At 41.3% G+C, this 19,377-nt stretch overlaps 1 protein-coding gene across 1 annotated transcript in view; it reads right to left on the reverse strand.

Annotated features, from left to right (window-relative positions):
• The window catches only part of ARL3 (ADP ribosylation factor like GTPase 3), a 32,931-nt gene extending 13,782 nt beyond the window's left edge, over positions 1-19,149 (reverse strand). Inside the window, exons 1-3 of the mRNA XM_032423285.1 lie at positions 19,051-19,149; positions 12,892-13,035; positions 8,511-8,627 (exon numbers count right to left, since the gene is read on the reverse strand). Of these exons, the coding sequence (XP_032279176.1) occupies positions 8,511-8,627; positions 12,892-13,035; positions 19,051-19,053 (264 nt within the window). The 5' untranslated portion in view covers positions 19,054-19,149. The remainder of the gene's footprint in view (positions 1-8,510; positions 8,628-12,891; positions 13,036-19,050) is intronic.
• Between the last annotated feature and the right edge of the window lie 228 nt (positions 19,150-19,377).

Here is a 19,377-nt window from a genome sequence, read left to right on the forward strand (position 1 = left end):
TATTAAAAGGGCCAAGTGAAAAAGTCATTAGCACAAGCCAGTCTCTGGTGATCCCACAAATTTGTTTTTCTGCAGTGGCATACTCTCCTCCCTGTCGCCTGCCTCCCCAGTGCTGTCCACTGTCTTCACATTTTCACCCAAGTACCTGTTTTCTTCTGGTCAATAGCTAAGGATAAGGTTAGTCTATCTTTTTTTTTTTTTTTAATAGCTGTTAATCTAGTCCAGTTAAAAAAATTTTTTTAGAAACTTTATCTAAACAAACTGCCAATGAAAAAAAAATACCCTGGGGGCACCTGGGTGGCTCAATCGGTTAAGCGTCTGCCTTCAGCTCAGGTCATGATCCCAGGGCCCTGGGATCGAGCCCTGCATGTGGCTCCCTGCTCAGTGGGGAATCTGCTTCTTTCTCTCCCTGCTCTTGCACTCTTGCTCACTCATTCTCTCTCTCTCTCACTCCCTCTCAAATAAATAAAATCTTTAGGAAAAAAAAAAGAAAAAATACTCTGAAAGTATCAGGGAAAGTTAAACATTTACAGTGTTTCTAACCGATCTTAAAACATGAACTGGGGCACCAGGCTGACTCAGTCGGTGGAGCGTGTGACTCTTGATCTCGGGGTTGTGAGTCCGAGTCCCATGATGGAGTGGAGATTACTTAAAAAATAAAATATTAAAAAAAACATTATGGACTTTCAAAAATCAAGTTTCATAAGCTATTCTAAAATGAAGTTATAATCCATGGCACTCAGCATGATGCTTTACCTAAGCAAAGCCAATTCATATCTTCCTTGGCAGTTGTTTTGAAATTTTTATTTGGTTGTGGGAGGAAGAGCAAGAGAAGATGATTTTTTCTTGACAGAAGTTCAACCAACTCTAGATTATCCAGAGACTAGTTAGTTATCCAGCCATGTGAATGGAGGGCTCTTTGTTTCTCCTCTTACTTCTGGTCCTCCTCCCTCCTGCTGCCACCTTTTGGCCATTTTACTGCTCCATAGTGTTCCTCCACAAGAGGGGTAGGCAGAGATAAGGAAAGATGACACTAACAAGTGGGCTTGATACGGTAGCTCCAGCAAAAGTCTAAGAGGAAGCTGAAACTGACAAATGAGGTTTCTGGGTAATGTGGTTTTCAATTATTTGTGTTCTACAAGTACTCAGGCTCAAGTGTGCGTGATATCATGGAAATAATACAAGAGATGATTGTTTGAGATCTATCTCACTTGATGTCCTACACTTTGGGCATGGAAATGATGACAAAGTTACTTTGTTTATATTATGTTGCATCTGAACACAAAACTGATAATAAAGCAAAGAGAGTTTAGAAGTAATATGACCATATCTTGAAAAACTATGTATTTTTAATCTATCAAAAAGCTGTTATCTTCTGGTCCAAGAGAAATGGAAGACGTTCTATCCCCTCCTTCTATGACCCCTCAAGTTTTATTTCTTAGTCATTTCCCCCAAATTATTAAAGCTGAAGTCAGCTGTTCTCAATACCATCTTCCCTGAGAATAACTGGCACTTCTAGGAGTTGCCCTCTTTCAAACCTCTAGAGAACCATTTAATGCTCAAAAGTGGGGTTTGTCAATCTTTTTCTGTAAGGGGTTAGGTGGTAAATATTTTAGGCTCTGTGGCCTACACAATCTCTTTCATAACTACTGAACTTTGCTGTTGTAGTGCAAACCATAGAAAATCCATAAACAAGTGGACGTGGCTGTGTTCCAACAGTACTTCATTTATGGACTCTGAACTTTAAATTTCATATTATTTTCATGTGTTATGAAATATTATTCTTTCGATTTTTTTCCCTCAACCACTTAAAAATGTGAAAACCATTCTTAGCTCACAGGCTACATAATAATAGGAGGCAGGCTGGATCAGTTTGTCGACACCTGCTCTAAAGTAAGAACTTCTGGGATTACTTCTTTCTGTCCGTGGGCGCCGCCAAGTAAGCATCATTAAAGTCTCCCCTCCCACCACCATCAGGTCTAAGTCAGCGTCTCCCAAAGAGCCTGAACAGCTGTGGAGGCTCTTCATCAGAGGTTTGAGCTTTGAAACAACTGATGAGAGTCTGAGGAGCCATTTTGAGCAATGGGAACGCTTACGGCGGATTGTGTGGTAATGAGAGATCCAAACACCAAGGGCTTCAGAGACCTTGGGTTTGTCTGGGATGCCAATGTGGAGGAGGTGGAGGCAGCCATGAATGCAAGGCCACATAAGGTGGATGGAAGAGTTGTGGAACCAAAGAGGGCTGTCTCAAGAAAAGATTCTCAAAGGCTGGTACCCACTTAAATGTGAAAAAGATTGTTGTTGGTGGCATGAAAGAAGACGCTGAAGAACATCATCCAAGAGATTATTTTGAACAGTATGGGAAAATTGAAGTGACTGAAATCATGACTGACCGAGGCAGTGGCAAGAAAAGAGGCTTTGCTTTTGTGACATTCGATGACCATGACTCTGTAGACAAGATTGTCATTCAAAAATCCCATACTGTGAATGGCCATGACTGTGAAGTAAGGAAAGCTCTGTCTAAGCAAGAGATGGCTAGTGTTTCATCCAGCCAAAGAGGCTGAGGTGGTTCTGGAAACTTCGGTGGTAGTGATGGAGGTGGTTTTGGTGGGAGTGACAACTTTGGTCGTGGAGGGAACTTTCATGGGCAAGGCGACTTTGGTGGCAGTCGAGGTGGTGGTGGCTATGGTGGCAGTGGGGATTCAGTAATGATGGAAGCAACCCTGGAGGTGGTGGAAGCCGTAATGATTTTGACAATTACAACAATCAATCCTCAAATTTTGGACCCATGGAAGGAGGAAATTTTGGAGGCAGAAGCTCTGGCCCCCATGGTGGTGGAGGCCAGTACTTTGCCAAACTTTACCAAATCGAAAGAAACCAAGATGGCTGTGGTGGTTCCAGCAGCAGCAGTAGCTATGGCAGCGGCACTGGGTTTTCATCGCTGCCAGGCAACAAAGCTGAGTAGGAGAGGAGAGCCAGGGAAGTGACAGGGAAGCTACAGGTTACAACAGATTTGTGACCTCAGCCAAGCACAGTGGTGGCAGGGCCTCGCTGCTACAAAGAAGACATGTTTTAGACAATACTCATGTGCATGGGCAAAAAACTCAAGGACTGTATTTGTGACTAATTGTGTAACAGGTTATTTTAGTTTCTGTTCCAGGGAAAGTGTAAAACATTCCAACAGAGGGTTTTAATGTAGGTTTATTTTTTTGCACGCATGCTGTTGATTGCTAAATGTAATAGTCTGATCATGACGCTGAATGTGTCTTTAAAAAATAAATAAAGTAAGTAAGAATTTCTTATTGCACTCTAGAGATAAATGAAAAGAATTAACCAGGTAACTAAGTGTGTCAAGCTTCAACCCTGCTCTTCTAGGCAGTGTGGAGGCTAGGGTAATAGGTCTTTTCAACCAACAATGAAAGACTATTATATACAGCCAAACTAATATAACCCATCAACCACTGCCACTCCAAGCTGCTTATGAAACTGGCAGACAGGGCTGAGTCACAAGGCCTTAGAATCTAACCCTGGGGACTCAGCTGCTCCCCCAGACTTGTTTAATCTCAAACGGCACCAGAAAATAATGAAAGGTTAACTTGGAATCCAAAACACTGTCTGGAACTGGCAGCCTAAGGTAGCTGGAGAAAGCTCCTCTCGGGTAGCTCAGAACTGACTTTTACTGGATTGTCTGATAATTCCGGGGCACTCTCAGCTAGTAAGAAATGTGGAATCTGGGTCATGTTACAACTACCTTGCAGTCTACCCTCAAGGTGTTAGAGCTTGTGATTTAAAAGTAGACCAGAAAGGTTGAGGCCTCCTTATTGAGCCTCATGGTCATTAATGTCCTTAAATATTGCTCTTATTTGGGTATTTCTTTCAAAGTACCTTAATCTAGCATATGAACAGAATGAACTGTTACTTCTCTCAGCCACCTGCTTTTCCCTAACTCTTGACTGAAAAAGCACAAGAGAAATCTATAGCTCCCCCCCCAACCAGTTTTATTGAGGTATAATTGGCAGACAGCACTGCATAAGCTTAAGGTGTACAGCATAATGATTTGACTTCAATCTATAATTAATTCACTTTAATTTTTTAAAAAAAGATTTTATTTAATTAGTTGTCAGAGAGAGAGAGAGCACAAGCAGGAAGAGAGGCAGGCAGAGGGAGAAGCCAGCTCTCCGCTGAGCAGGGAGCCTGATGTGGGACTTGGTCCCGGGATCATAACCTGAGCTGAAGGCAGACGCTCAACTGACTGAGCCACCCAGGTGTCCCTCACTTCAATTTTTTTTAAAAAGATTTTTATTTACTTATTTGTCAGAGAGAGAGCACAAGCAGGGGGAGTGGCAGGCAAAGGGAGAAGCAGCTCCCCGCTGAGCAGGGAGCCCGATGCAGGGCTCCAGGACCCTGGGATCATGACCTGAGCCAAAGGCAGACTCTTAACTGACTGGGCCACCCAGATGTCCCCCATCACTTTATTTTTTAAGCAGTTTTTTATTTACAGAGTAATTGCATAGATAGCACACAGTTCTGTGTACCTACCCCACCTCCATTCCCTCCCCCAGTCTCCCCTGGTAACCTTTTGCATTAGTGTGGTGCATTTCTCACAATTCATGAGCCAATATTGATACATCACAGTCATTCTTTGTATTTTAAACTATGGATTTTGACTGATCCATACTAACATGTATGCACCTTACGGTTTCATACAGAATAGTTTTGTCACTCTAAAAATCCTCTGTATGTCACCTATTCATCCATCCCTCCACTCTCCCCTGGGAGTTCTGGCAACCACTAATCTTTTACTTGTAGAGATTTTTACTAATTTCTATAGTTTGCCTTTTAAAAAATGTTGTATAGTTGGAAACAGAGCATGTATCGTTTTTCAGACTGACTTTGGCTTAGTAATATGCATTTAAGTTTCCTCCATGTCTTTTTGTGGCTTGATAGCCCCTTTAAAAAAATTTTTTTTTCATTTCTTTTTATCAAGAAATAATATGCTATTATATAGATGTACGACAGTTTGTTTGTTCATTCCCTACTGCAAGACATCTCAGTTGCTTCCAATTTTTGGTAATTATGAATAAAGCTGCTTTTAGCATTCATGTGCAGGATTTTGTGTGGACATAAGTTTTCATCTAATTGGGTAGATTAGAATGACTGCTGGATCACACGGTTTAGTAAGATTATATTTAGCTTTGTAAGAAACTGCACACTATCTTCCAAAGTGGTTGTACCATTTTGTATTCCCACACGCAATGAATAGGAGTTCCTGTTGCTGTTCCTCCTTGTCAGCGTTTGGTATCATCAGTTTTTTAGATTTTAGCCATTCTGGTATGTATGTAGTGGCATTTCATTGTTTTTCAGTTCCCTAAGATAATTATCTTTTCATATGCTTATCTGTGTATCTTCATTGGTGAGGTGTCTTTTGCCCCTTATTAATTGGGTTTTTTGTTTTCTTACTGTCGAGTTTTAAGAGGTTTGTGCATGTGTGTGTATTTTGGTGGGGGAGGGGCAAAGAGAGAAGGAGAGAGAATCTTAAGCAGGCTCCATGCTCAGTGTGGAGCCCGATGAGGGGCTCGATCTCAGAACCCTGAGATCATGATCTCAGCCAAAATCAGGAGTCGACGCTTAACCAACCGAGCCACCCAGGCGCCCCTCTTTGTATATCTTAGATACAAGTATTTTATCCCATGTGTGTTTTGCAAATATTTTCTCCAGTCTGTGGCTTATATCTTTATTTTCTTAATAGTGTCTTTCTCAGAGCAGAAGTTTTAAATTCTAATAAAGTGTATCTTACAAATTTTTGTCCATTTCATTTGGTACTTTTCTAAGCACTGGGGATACAAAAGTTGGAAAAAAACAAAACAAAACAAAAACAACAAAGTCCCTGTCTTTGTAGACATTACATTCCAGGGGGGAGAAGGGTAATAAATAAAAACATTTCTGATGGTGATGAGTACCAATAGGTCTGATCAAAGAAAAGAAAAAAAAGCAGAGAAAAATGACAGTGCCCGAAGGGTAGGGATAGGAGTCACAATTTTAAATATAGTCATCAGAGAAGGTCTCAGTGGTAAAGTGACATGTGAGCAGAGACTTGAAGGAGGTGAGGGGATAAGCCATGAGGATATCTAAGGGAAAAGAATCCTAGCACTGCAAATAGTTGGAAAAAAACAAATGACCAAGGCCCTGAGGTGGGAGTATGCCAGTGTGGAAGGAAAAGCAAGCAGGCCAGTGTGGCTGGCACCAAGTTAGAGAGGGGGAAGACAAGACAAGTAAGACAAGCCAGAGGGCAGGGGGTCTTGTAGGCCAGTGTTAGAACTTTGGCTTTATTCTGAGATGGGAAGCTTATGTATTGACGGGATCACTATAGATATAGCACTGAGAAGAGACTTTAGGGAGGAAAGGCAGAAGCAAGGAGACTAGTGGGGATGACACTGCAAAAATCAATGCACAGTAGCAATGGGCTGGAAAGAAGTGGTCAGATTCTAGAAATATTCTAAAGGTAGAACTGGCAGGATTGGCTGATAGGTCAGAGGTGGGGAGTGAGAAGAAAAGGAGCCAAGGATGACTCCAATGCTTTTGGATGAATGGAACTGTCATTTACTGAGAAGAAGATAGAAGAAGCAGATTTGGGGAGGGGTGGATGAAGATAGTAATTTGGTTCTGGACATGTTGAGGATGAAGGGACTTACTAGCTACTGAAGTGGAGATGTCAAATAGGCAGCTAGCTATATATGAAACCGAGGTTCAGGGGAGAGTTTCTGGTTGGAGATAATGGGGTGGGATTCACCAGCATGTAGGTGGTAATTAATGCCTTGAAATTGGATGAGGTCACTTAAGCCACAACTTAGAGAAGAAAAGCACAGGCCTGAATTGTGGGGGCACTCCAACATTTGGAGGGAAACAAAGGGGAAAAAAGCAATGGAGATTGAGAAAGAGTAGCCAGTGAGATACAAGGAAAATCCAAGATAGATAGAACGGTATTCTGGAAAACAGGGGAAGATAATATTTCAATGACTGCATGACCGACTTCATGAACTGTACGGCTAGGTCAAGTAAGAGGAGGATGGAAAACCTTAGCAATGTGGAATTCTTGGTGAGCTTGAATGGAGGGTTCAAGAGAGAACAGGAGGAGGAAGTGAGGACAGAGCTCAGGAAACTCTTAACAGAGTTTTGTTTTAAAGAGAAACTGAGGAATAGGGCAGTATCTGGATGGGATACACAGCCAGGGCAAGAGTTTTTTTGTTTCTAAACAAGAGAAGCCACAGGCTGTGTGCATGCCCATAGAATGGTCCAGTAGAAAGACGCATAGGAAGCAAAAGCAGAGAGTGAAGTTATTTGAGATGCACGATGGTTTCTATTGGTAATGAAGTCACCAACATGGCTGATTTTATGGCAGTTCCTTGTCTATGGGCAGAATTGTAGTAAATGCAAACTTTCCACTGGAGTTTAAAATGTTGGTTTTTTAAAAATTATTTATTTATTCATAGAGTCAGAGAGAGAGAGAGAGGCAGAGACAGATGGAGAAGCAGGCTCCCCGCCCAGCAGGGAGCCCGATGTGGGACTCGATCCCAGGACCCTGGGATCATGACCTGAGCCGAAGGCAGACGCCCAACCATCTGAGCCACCCAGGTGCCCCCTCCATTAGAGTTTAATGAAAATAATATGCAGTTTTTTTTCCTATCCACGTTCATGAGACCCCCTGGTTTTAGGCCATGATCGTGACAGAGAGTAGCTAAGGTAGGGTGGATGAACTGAGAGGCTGAGGTACTGGAGAAATGGAGTATGTGGATAGTGAGCTCTCCAAGAATTCTGAAACAGTAGTCCTACAGAACGTGACAGTGAGCTGGAAGCTAAGATCTCAGCCCCTTCCTGAATGAATGCTGCCTGAGTCAGGGAATCCCCAGTGCACAGGGCAGCTGCTTCTACTTCCAGACAGTGAAAATGATAGGAGACTTTTTCCTTATTCTGAGTTAAACTCTACCACCTAGTACTCCCCAAACTGCTCCTCACCCAGTCCTCTAGAACTATTCATGATGAGGCAAAACTCTCTGACTTAACATAGATCTTGAAAGCAACTGAGAACAGTTCCAAGTTTCTTTTCTAGGAAGAATATCCGTCTTTAGACCATTCCTTATGCATCATTATTTCCAGGACCTCCACCATCTTGGTTGCCTCTTTGGGATACTCTTGTTGATTTCCTGGGGATGGTGGAGTCAGGGGCACTATTCTCTGATTTCCCTTCTGATGTTCAAATCACTATGGTAATTAATACTTTATTTTGTCAAGGCGAGTGTGGGCACAACATTGTACTGAGCAAAAGCAAAACTCATATACAAATTATACAAAGATGTTTCTCTCTCACAATCTGCAGCCTCCTGCTAGCCCTAAATTCATAGTGACTAATGTTATAGCAGTGGAATTACTGACAAGAAAGAACATTACAGTGTTAATATTCCTAACACACTGCAGAAAAGACTATGAATTAGTGCATGAGAAGGAATACTTACGAGAATATCAGTATTTTCAAAATAATTTCTCCAGTATGGTCTGATTTTTCTCTGTCCACCAATGTCCCATACATTCAGTTTAAAACCTTGTGATTGTACACTTTTGATGTTAAATCCCTGAAACAGAGGCAAAAACACCAAGCTTTATTAAGCTTTGAGATAATTCTGACAAAGTTATATTTAACAGCTATGTTATTTATTAATTATGAGGTACTCTGCCAAACGTGATACTGGTAACACTGAAAATAGTCTGCTATGATAGAGAAGAAAGAAATGTGTTTTTACATGCTACTTCATTCGGGTTTGGAGTCAATATTAATGTCATGGCTAACATGACACTTTCTCTAATAAGTACACACGTGCACACACACGTGTGCGTGCGCACATACACCACTGCTGAGAACTTGGAATAAGAATAGTTCTGATAATCAACACAGACCACACCTCCTGATGGATCCTCAAGATGGTAACATTTAACAGAATATTACATTTAACCAACAAAAAAACAGAAGCTAAATCTGAAGACTCAATAGAACAGAATAAATTCCAAGTTTAAAAAGAGGCAAGAGCTACAATCTGGAAGACAGGATTCTTTAAGAAATTTCTTCATATGGGTTAATCAGGAAAAGGAGGGAGCTGAAGTCACGACACTATGGGAGAAGCTGGTTTGTAACTGGACTCTTAGCCCCGTGACGAAGGGATGACCTGCTGGAACAGCATGTTCAAACGCTGAAGTGGGGCCCTCAGTTATAGGAAGTGATGAAAATAAACAAGCAGGCATTGGAAACTGTTCTTTCATAAGCATTTCTGATGAACTTGAAAAGAAAGTATTCATTTTCAGGACAGTGACTCAAGGTGGAACTTTGAGGAAGGTGAGCAAATCAGGGGCAGGTGGAACTGTGAGCTGGGAGTTGGTGTGCAGAGAAACAAATTAACAAGACCTCTGGGGTTTGGAGAGAAGGCATTTCATGAGCAATAATTAAAAAAATAAATCTTTTTCTGAGAATGATATAGTGAAATCAGGACTTGAAAAATCCAATCAACAGCTTGCTATCACAGAAGTGACATTTCATCCAGGAGAACTGGAGTGAAGTGGGCCTGGGGATGTCTCCATAAACATTTGCCTCATCTGGCAGCCTGCCAATACAACTTGCCTCTTGCAGAAGGACAAGGCACAGTGTGATGGTGCAGGAACACTGCCACCCAATTGCCACTGAGGATAAACGGACTATAGGGGATACCTGGGGATGATGCTGACTACAGCTCCTGTAAGATGCCAACGACTGAATAAATTAGAAGTTTGAGAACTCTAAAGGGAAGTGGCTTAAGCTTATTGCAAAAGGCAGCTTCATTCTGACTCATTGACAAAACCACTTTTGTGTGCTTAAAAGTTCTACACTTAACTACGATATTCAATGTCAAAGCCAGTAATGTCAAATCTTTCTGGAATGAAGCAGGAGATAAATAAGAGTAACTCCTGGAATTTGACCATATGTACCAACTGCCTTAAAATTCTATAAGTCATCAAAAGAAAAAAAATTCTATTAAGTCATCGGACCAACAAATCTAAGAAATTATTCTAAGGAAATAATGGGTGCAAACATTTAGAAATGGGTATTACATAAGTATTATTTATTTTTATTTTTTTAAAGATTTTATTTATTTATTTAGCAGAGAGAGACAAAGCGAGAGAAGGAACTGGAGACGCTTAAGCAGGGGGAGTGGGAGAGGGGGAAGCAGGCTTCCCGCTGAACAGGGAGCCAGAGGTGGGGCTTGATCCCAGACCCTGGGATCATGACCTGAGCCGAAGGTAGACGATTAACCCACTGAGCCACCCAGGCACCCCGTCATTTTTATTTTTTATTTTATTTTATTTTTTTAAAGATTTTATTTATTTATTTGAAAGAGAGAAAGAGGGAGAGAGAGCACCAAGGGAGAGGGAGGAGCAGACTCCCCGCTGAGCAGGGAGCCCGATGTGGGGCTCGATCCCAGGAGCCTGAGATCATGACCTGAGCCGAAGGCAGACGCCCAACCGACTGAACCACCCAGGTGCCCCTATTTTTTATTTTAAATATACCCATCATAGGTGCATCTGGCTGACTCAGTAGAGCATGCGAGGGTTGTAAGTTTGAGCCCCATGTCGGGTATAGAGATTAATTAAAAATAAAGCCCCATGTCAGGTATAGAGATTAATTAAAAATAAAGTCTTTAAGGGGCGCCTGGGTGGCTCAGTCGGTTGGGCATCCGACTCTTGGTTTTAGCTGGGGTCCTGATCTCAGGGTCTTGAGATCCAGCCTGCATGGGGCTCCATGCTCAGTGCAGACTCTGCTTGAGATTCTTTCCCCTCCCTCTCCCTCCCCCTCTGCTCCTCCCTCTGCTCATGCTCTCTCTCTCTAAAATAAAATCTTTTTTTTTTTTTAAGATTTATTTTTTATTTATTTGACAGAGAGAGACACAGCGAGAGAGGGAACACAAGCAGGGGGAGTGGGAGAGGGAGAAGCAGGCCCCCCGCGGAGCAGGGAGCCCGATGCGGGGCTCGATCCCAGGACCCTGGGATCATGACCTGAGCCGAAGGCAGACGCTTAACGACTGAGCCACCCAGGCGCCCCTCAAATAAATTAAAAAAAAAAAAAGAATAAATACGAAAACTTGACATCATATAATAACAAAGTCACCTATAACATATCAAATAAAGCCTAAAAGTTAGAATTGGAACTTTGAGTCCATAACTTAAGAATTCATTTCTATGTTCACAGTGCTGGATGCCCTCATTTTACTGGTACTCTTAAGAGAGACAGCCTACCACTAATACTCAATTAAAAAGAAAAAAAAACCCCTAGACTTTTCTTTTTCTGGCAGAAATCCTGACACAGTAATATGTGTTTTTAGCCCTTCTAGGCTAGACTACTGTAATTTGCTCCTCCTTAGGCTATACATTAAATTTGTTCAGAAGCTGTAAAATTGCTTATTTGGTAGCAATTGAAATGACTTTTCTGCAAAAAGTTGCAGATCAGTAAGACTCACAAGCTGTGAAGTACAGACCAGCACAGCCATTCAAACCTGACACTAAACTTATATCACAGTACAGTGGTGGAAAATGCTTAAAAAACCGCTTTTGCTAAAACCTCTAATGCTCAAACACTTTAAAGTGACTAAGACCAACAGGGCTGTCCTCTAGTGAGGAAACCCAACGGGTTGGTCCAAGGTCAAGCCTTCGCAGGATTTCCTACAGGGAAGCAGGTCTAAAGAAGGAGGGTTGTTCCACTTAGGATTTGTCTTTCAACTTCCACACCGGCAGCACCACTGTTGCCTGATCCTTTGTGTTTTGCTTGCTTAGCCTTAGGAAAGAGGCTGGATTAAAAAATATAGGGGATTTTTTTAATTTTTTTTTTTTTAAGATTTTATTTATTTATTTGACAGAGAGAGACACAGTGAGAGAAGCGAACACAAGCAGGGGGAGTGGGAGAGGGAGAAGCAGGCTTCCCGCTGAGCAGGGAGCCCGATGCGGGCCTCGATCCCAGGACCCCGGGATCATGACCGGAGCCGAAGGCAGATGCTCAACGACTGAGCCACCCACACGCCCCAAATATAGGGGATTTTTTAATTAAAAAAGTGATAGATATATTTGTATTTATTAAGTCTGAAAAATATACATTAAAATATTAACAGTTTTTCTCACAGTACTCCGTTTTTTTCTTTTATATTCTCTCTGTATTTTCTTTTCGTTTTTCTTTTTAAAGATTTTATTTATTTATTTATTTGAGAGCGAGTACACACAAGCACAGGGGAGGGGCAGAGGGAGAGGAAGAAGCAGGCTCCCCGCCCAGCAGGGAGCCTGATGTGGGGCTGGATCCTGGGAGTCCAGGATCATGACCTGAGCCGAAGGCAGATGCTTAATCGACTGAGCCACCCAGGTGCCCCTATATATGCTTATTTAAATGATTTATTTAACAATTGGTAAAATATACATAACATAAAATTTACCATTTTAACCATTTTTAAGTGTAGAGTTCAGTAGTACTAAGTGCATTTACACTGTTGTGCAACCATCACCACCAGCCATCCACAGAACCTTTTTCATCTTACAACACTGACTCTCCGTGCCCTTTAAGCAATGACCCCTCCAATCCCCTCTGTCTCCAGCCCCTGGTAACCACTATTCTACTTTCTGTCTCTATGAATTTGACTACTCTAAGTACCTCATACCTATGGAATCACTCGATATGTTTTTGAAATCTTAGATTGTTTTTAAATTGTATAGACTTTTCTCAGTAACAAAACTTTGAGGGTGGACAAAACTGTATTTCCCATTTTGCCTTCCATATTGCTATGATCACTTTCCATATGTCACACAAGCACCTGGGGCCAGGGCAGTGCTCACCTGTGTAGGTGTAATGTGGCTGATGTCTTCAGATGCAAGCTGCTTCAGAAGAGTGGTCTTGCCAGCATTATCCAAGCCCAGGAGAAGAATTCTCACCTCCTGGTCTGGTGCACTTTTCAATTTGCGCAAAATTGAGAGCAAGCCCTTAAACAACCATGAAGAAGAGAGATTACTTTTGGGGCACTGACTTTGATATTAGTAGATATCAGAATATCTTCTCCTCCTTGAAAAAAGTTCTTGGTTGTGGAGAGCTCACAGTATTATTTTCCAGCTCAACGTCATTTATTCCATTTGCTTCCTCCTCCTAAGTTTTGGCAGAAGTACTTCAGCAAATTCAGCAACTCAATAAATAGCATGGCTTATTGCTGTTCCTCCTATTAATCTAATTTAGCAGTCACCCCAAATCTTCTGGGAGTGTGAACTACTACTCAATTCATGTTCCTAAAGCCCTTCATATACACTTAGAGTAGAGCACACATCATATCAGACTATAGGTAATTGATTTTTGTATTTTTCTCCTAGAGTGAAATTTATTGCAGGTAAGAGTTATAGCTTTGGTCTCCCACAATGCCTGGCACTTATTGGATAGACATTAGATAATAGTTGTTGAATTAAATACAATTATCCACCCAAGTAAGTGCAAGATTTTACCATGCTACACACACACACACACACACACACAAACACACACACACACTCTAAAAAAAAAGTTGTATAAAATTGTTTAAGACTTTATTTCAGTTTACATTTAAGACTTCAGCATTCAAAATACTCTCTGATCACCTAAAAAAAACCCAATACTCTATCACCATCTAATTTTCACAAGACCCATATAGGATAGGTGCATAGTATAAATTATGTTTTTCAGATGAAGAATCGGATACAACAGAGAGGTTAGAACATTGTCAGTCAGTCATGAAGAACAAAAACAATCACAATTTAGCCAGGGTATTTTTTACTAGTAATTTAATATAATAATTGTTTCTTGTTTTTATTATTTTTTAATGGCTAGAAATAAACCATATTGCCTTTTAGCTACAGACATAAGAAAAACTGTATAAGATAGTTATTTGTTCTGTCCTGCAGCTGACAGTCTTGTTCCAATGAGGCATGAGTTACAACAAGAATCAAAGAATTCCAGAGTTTAAAGGGCATATAATCTAATCTCCCAGCCCAAGCAGAAATTCCTTCAAGCTGAGTCTTAGAATTATATAAAATGGTTATATTTTTTTTATCCTTATTGCACCAGGCAATAATTCAAACCAGCCTGTTCACTAAGATCAAATAACCATTCTGTGAAATAATTCTCAACAACTGAGTCTTTCGACAATGATATGCAAATATGCATAATTATTAAGAATTCCTTTCTGCCTCAGAGACTCTTTGTTTACCACTTCTAGTATTCTGTATTTGCACTGACTTGTTAAGGATTACATTAACCTCTCTGTGCCTCAATTTTTTCCAGCAATAAGATGGAAGATTTAGTTTAAGACAGAAAGACAAATCTATACCAAAAGATTTAGGAAGAATGATTGAACAGATTTCAAACAAACAAAAAGATAGGCAGGTCTTTTTTTTAATTTTAATTTTTTTTTTTGGTATGACATTTTTCTTTTGTTTTTATCTTATCTGGCCTTGAATACTTTGACAACATTCCTTTTTTAAACTATATTTATGAGAAGTCTCCCTGGCTTCTATTAGCTACATTGCAATCACTCATTTATAATACCACCTTTCAGAACAGTTAAAATTAGAATTCTGAGATCCTCAGGGGACTGGTAATAGAAAAAGGCTAGAACAGGGAAAACACATTGTACTACTCATCCTGAGTTCTTGATTAGATGTCCTCATTACCTCTTCCAATAAAATTCTAAAATAACCGAAATTTATCACATCAGTACATGAAACGACAGTACAGGTAAAATTCTCATGCATTATCTACTAGTGTAGAAATCATGAAAGATGTTTCTATAAAATATTTTCAAGGTTCAAAATGAATGTTTTAGGTTTTCCCTCATGTGTCTCCTCTTTTAAAACAAATCTGTAAATAAAAATACTGCTTTCTGCAGGCCGAGACTTTTTACACACTTATTATATTTGAAATTGAACAATGAAGAGAAATTAATTTCTATTCATCTTAAAAGGGGAGAAGCAAAGCACAGACGAGAAAACCATTCTAACTATACCTAAACTTTATTAACTTAAAGGTATCAAAAAATGATACTTCTACATTTCTAATGAGTGATTTTCCTTATCAGGAAATAACTTCATATGCTTCACCTTTAAGTGAAATTACAGAGAAATGGAAAGTTCAGTTACTATTTTCTTCAATCAAAATGATAAATGGCATCTGAAGCATGGTCTAGGGAAGACAAATGCAAATACAGTACAGCATCATATTAACCCAACTACTGAGGACAGGGGATCACAGGATTATCAGGGTTTGCTAAATAGGGAAGAGGATATTTATAGATATCAGAGTTCTGCCTGAAAGGTACAAAGTAAGCTGATTTAAGAGGCTGGAGGAAAGAGAGCAGAATAAGTCTATGTTTCTAAACATAAGTGTCCATACTTTATTTTAAATGTCAAATGAAGGGAGACAGCCGTTAGAAGTTAATTTTATTATGGGGCTGAGTTTTGTAGTATAAATACAAGGAAACGAATTTTTAAAGTGTATTTTTTGTTAAAATACCCATTCATTCCTTCATTCACATTAAATATCCACAGTGTGCCCCAAGTACAACAGTGAGCAAAACAGACATGATTTCTATGTAGGATTTGTACTCCTTTGACATTAAAGGCAATTTAAGAAATCAGAACTTTAGTTCACTGTATAAAGTCTATTATCAGCATGTGTGCATATAAGTTATCTGCACCCTGGTGGACAGAAGTGGTCTGACTCAGTCATAAAACATCTAAACAAACTTTCTACAGGCAAATTATGAATACATGTGCTATTGACTACAGATATTTTATCTGCCTCAAAATCAGCTTAAACTCAGCTACTGGCAGAGGCATGGTGCACTGACCTAAAATGATACAAACTAGGTCATTCAGAGAAACTAGGGTGGTAGAGGGTGAGAGAGGAATGTGATGGTGGACGGAAAGTGTATGTGGCTGTGAGCAGCAGTTAAAATTTAAATATTAAAATTAATAAGCCAACTGTCAAGTACATGCACTCCCCATAACTAGCTTAAATGGAACTGACTTCAATGTATCTTTACCTCTTTAACAAAAAAATTATGCCGCTCAGGGAGACGTTATTAACTTCCAGGAACTCCTGGATAGGGAGAACCTCACCCAAACTTGTCTTCTTTCTCCTCATCTCTCTACTAAATAAATACAGTGTTTTCTGAGGAACAAAATATGGGCATTTCCTCAGGAAGAGTGGGTTACTACCTTACCAGAGTCCTAGTAAAAACAGTGGGGATGGGGATGGAGGTGCCTGGCTCAGTCGGTAAAGCATGCGACTCTTGATCTCCGGGTCGTGAGTTCAAGCCCCACGTTGTGGGTAGAAATTACTAAAAAAAAATAAACTTAAAGAAAAAAAAAAGAGGGCGCCTGGGTGGCTCAGTCAGTTAAGCGTCTCCCTTCGGCTCAGGTCATGATCCCGGGGTCCTGGGATCGAGCCCTGCATCGGGCTTCCAGCTCAGTGGGGAGTCTGCTTCTCCCTCTCCCACTCCCCCTGCTTGTTCTCTCTCTCTCTGTCAAATAAATAAATAAAATCTTAAAAAAAAAAAGGAACATTATGGGCTTTGGAATTTCATAGACTTGAGTTCACCTATCTTCCATGTGTAACCCTGGGCACCTAGAAAATGGGAGCAATACTTGTATCTTAAGAAAAATGCTCTGAAGATTGAGATAATGTATGTAAAGCATAGTGCGTAGTAGACACTCGAAGCAGTAGTTGTGTTGGTTGTTTTGTTTTTTAACTTTTCACTGACCATTTTCTGACCAGAAAACACAATTTTAGGAAAAGTCTTCCAATGCTGAACATGCTTGATAACTACCACTAGGTTCATGTACGTAGAAAGTACTCCATAAATAATTTGAGTGAAGGGGTCATCTGTTAAATAGCAGTGATTATTTAATGCACTAACATTACTGTCATCTTAGTATTTTACCAAAGACTTGATATCAAAAGGCAGGGCTAAAATAGCTGACTAAAAGTTCAGAGAAAACACTGGGGTTTTTAAATAAGAAATAAAACATATTAGTCATAGCTGAAGGTTTATAAAGCAGAAACAAAAACCTGGGACTCAGCCTTCAGTTGTACAGTTATCCCAGGGATGGGTGGGATACCAGACGTGACACACTTAATCACACCACTGATGGTTTAAATTCTATGTTCCACTTTCAGTTCTAAGAATAGCTCACACTTTTGGAGATAAAAAAATGTATTTGGGAAACCAGATAAAGAATCCAGAATGATTTGCCCTAATTTCATATTGTTCATTTTAGGAAAAAAGAAAAAGAAAAACAAAATCTGTCTTGATCAATGAACACAGCAGTTGTATACAATAGTGCTGTAGCACTGTCAATTTGCTGTCTACAGTGTCAATTTGCACCTGGAAACATGAGCAGTGGTTAATTTATTGTGGCCTGTAATTATAAATTAAACAATCATGAAAACAGTCCACTTAGTTGATAAACAAACTGGGGAAAAGTTAGCCAACGCTCATGCGTTTCTCATTTATGATGACATCTCATTCTGTTGGTTTGGCATGCCTTTTTTATTCCAATTCTAGTTATTTTCTGTGTAAATATTTATGTTTGTACTCATTTGTTGAGAAAAACTTAGCCTTTAAATGGACAGCTCATGTATAAATGATTAATAAAAAGAAAACATGTAAAAATCTGTTTAGCCTGCGGTTAATAAAACTGCAATGTAGCAAGTGTGAAATGTGATTGGCAACTTCAGATCAAATTCTACTTCTTTAACAATCTGACAATGTAAAATCAATTCTTTTTCCTATCAAAATTTACTCATTGGATAATCTGACCAAAGGTGCATGCATTTTTTTTTCCTTGCAGACATCCAGTCTTTTCTTCATAAATTAATGGACGTGGGGTGGGGAAGTAACTAAGTTTGAGTGCCTGGCTCTGTGCAGTTGGTAAGCCAGCCAACCTATTCTAAATGCTTCAAAGTCAATTTTGCTTTGACTTGCTCTAAAACTACTCAATTCCATTTCAATACCCTCCAACTAACTGCACAGAAATCAACAAGGAACAGCGTGTCAACGGTCAGATCTGTCACACATCATAATTCACAACTTGGGAAAGCTTTAATTAAGTCTGACAGAGAAAAGCCAACTGATAGCCACTCTAGTTTTAATTTCCCATTCTTTTTAGTTTGGAGATCCCAAGGTGAGATTAAGATCTTTGGTTCTGGTGTGGTCATATGTAAAAGGTTGCAACAGGTTTGAAATGAAATACTAAGGACTGGGCAGCAAATTTGCCTCCATCAATATGGATTAAGTGTTGAAGGGAAAATCGGTCATCACCAACAACCAGACTTTACAGAACTCTCAGCAAATAAATAACTCGTTGCTGCCACGCAAACACCAAGACGGCGTAAAATCCACCAGGCATCCCTTACAAGCGGTACCTCTTTGTGTCCTGGGATTTACACCCCTCCCCCCAGAGGCCCGCACTTCTCGAGGAAGAGGAGAGCTAGGCTACCATCTCCCCTGGTACCGCGAGGATGACCTCAAAGACAGTAGCGCTGACCCTTCTCCCCGCTTCTGGCCGGACCCCGGTGGACCCACTTTCCAGCGGTACCGGAAGGCCGATTCCCTAGGAAGATCTGAGCCTGCATGCGGAGTCTGCTTTCCGCAGTTATTCGGATCCGCCCTCGCCTCCGTCCCTAGTAATGATGGAGCCCCGGCTCTGTACCGGGATAGCCACGCAACCTTTCAGCCCCTTCCCCTAGCTTCGGACCCGCTGCAAGCCCCGCCTTCCTCCCCAAGCCCAGGTCTCCTTCCAAGGGCCCACCTTCGGGATTCCCCGCTGCCCCCCGAAACCAATCCAGAACCCAGACTGCAGGCTGAGCGCCGTCCCATTCCCTCCTCGGCTTCAAGCGCAGTGGCCCGCCCTGGGCCTGAGGACTGGAGGGGGGTGACCAGCCAGCTCCAGAGGGGCCCGGGCCCCCACACTCACCATCCTCCCGCCGAGTCCCTCCTCCTCCTCCTCCTCCTCCTCCTGCCTCCCCGTTACCAGGGGCAACTGCTGCGGCACCGCCCCCGACGTCCCTCGCACGCTCAGCGGAGAAGCAAAGCAGCCGTACGGGGCGGGGTCCAGCTCCGCTTTTCCCAAAGTGCGCAAGCGCGCCAAAGTGCCCGCCCACTGCGCGGGCGGGCTGCTGGAGCGACTGGAGCCGGCTGCCGGCTGGTAGAGACCCGGCGAATGGTTAAAGCTCGCCCACGTGGCTGGTGGGCATCGCCCAGCCTGTGATTGGTCGGGAAGGAACAGGGCAGGGGCGGGGCG

Source organism: Phoca vitulina, unplaced genomic scaffold (genome assembly GCF_004348235.1).
Source record: "Phoca vitulina isolate PV1807 unplaced genomic scaffold, GSC_HSeal_1.0 scaffold28, whole genome shotgun sequence".
Classification (NCBI taxonomy): Eukaryota; Metazoa; Chordata; class Mammalia; order Carnivora; family Phocidae; genus Phoca; species Phoca vitulina.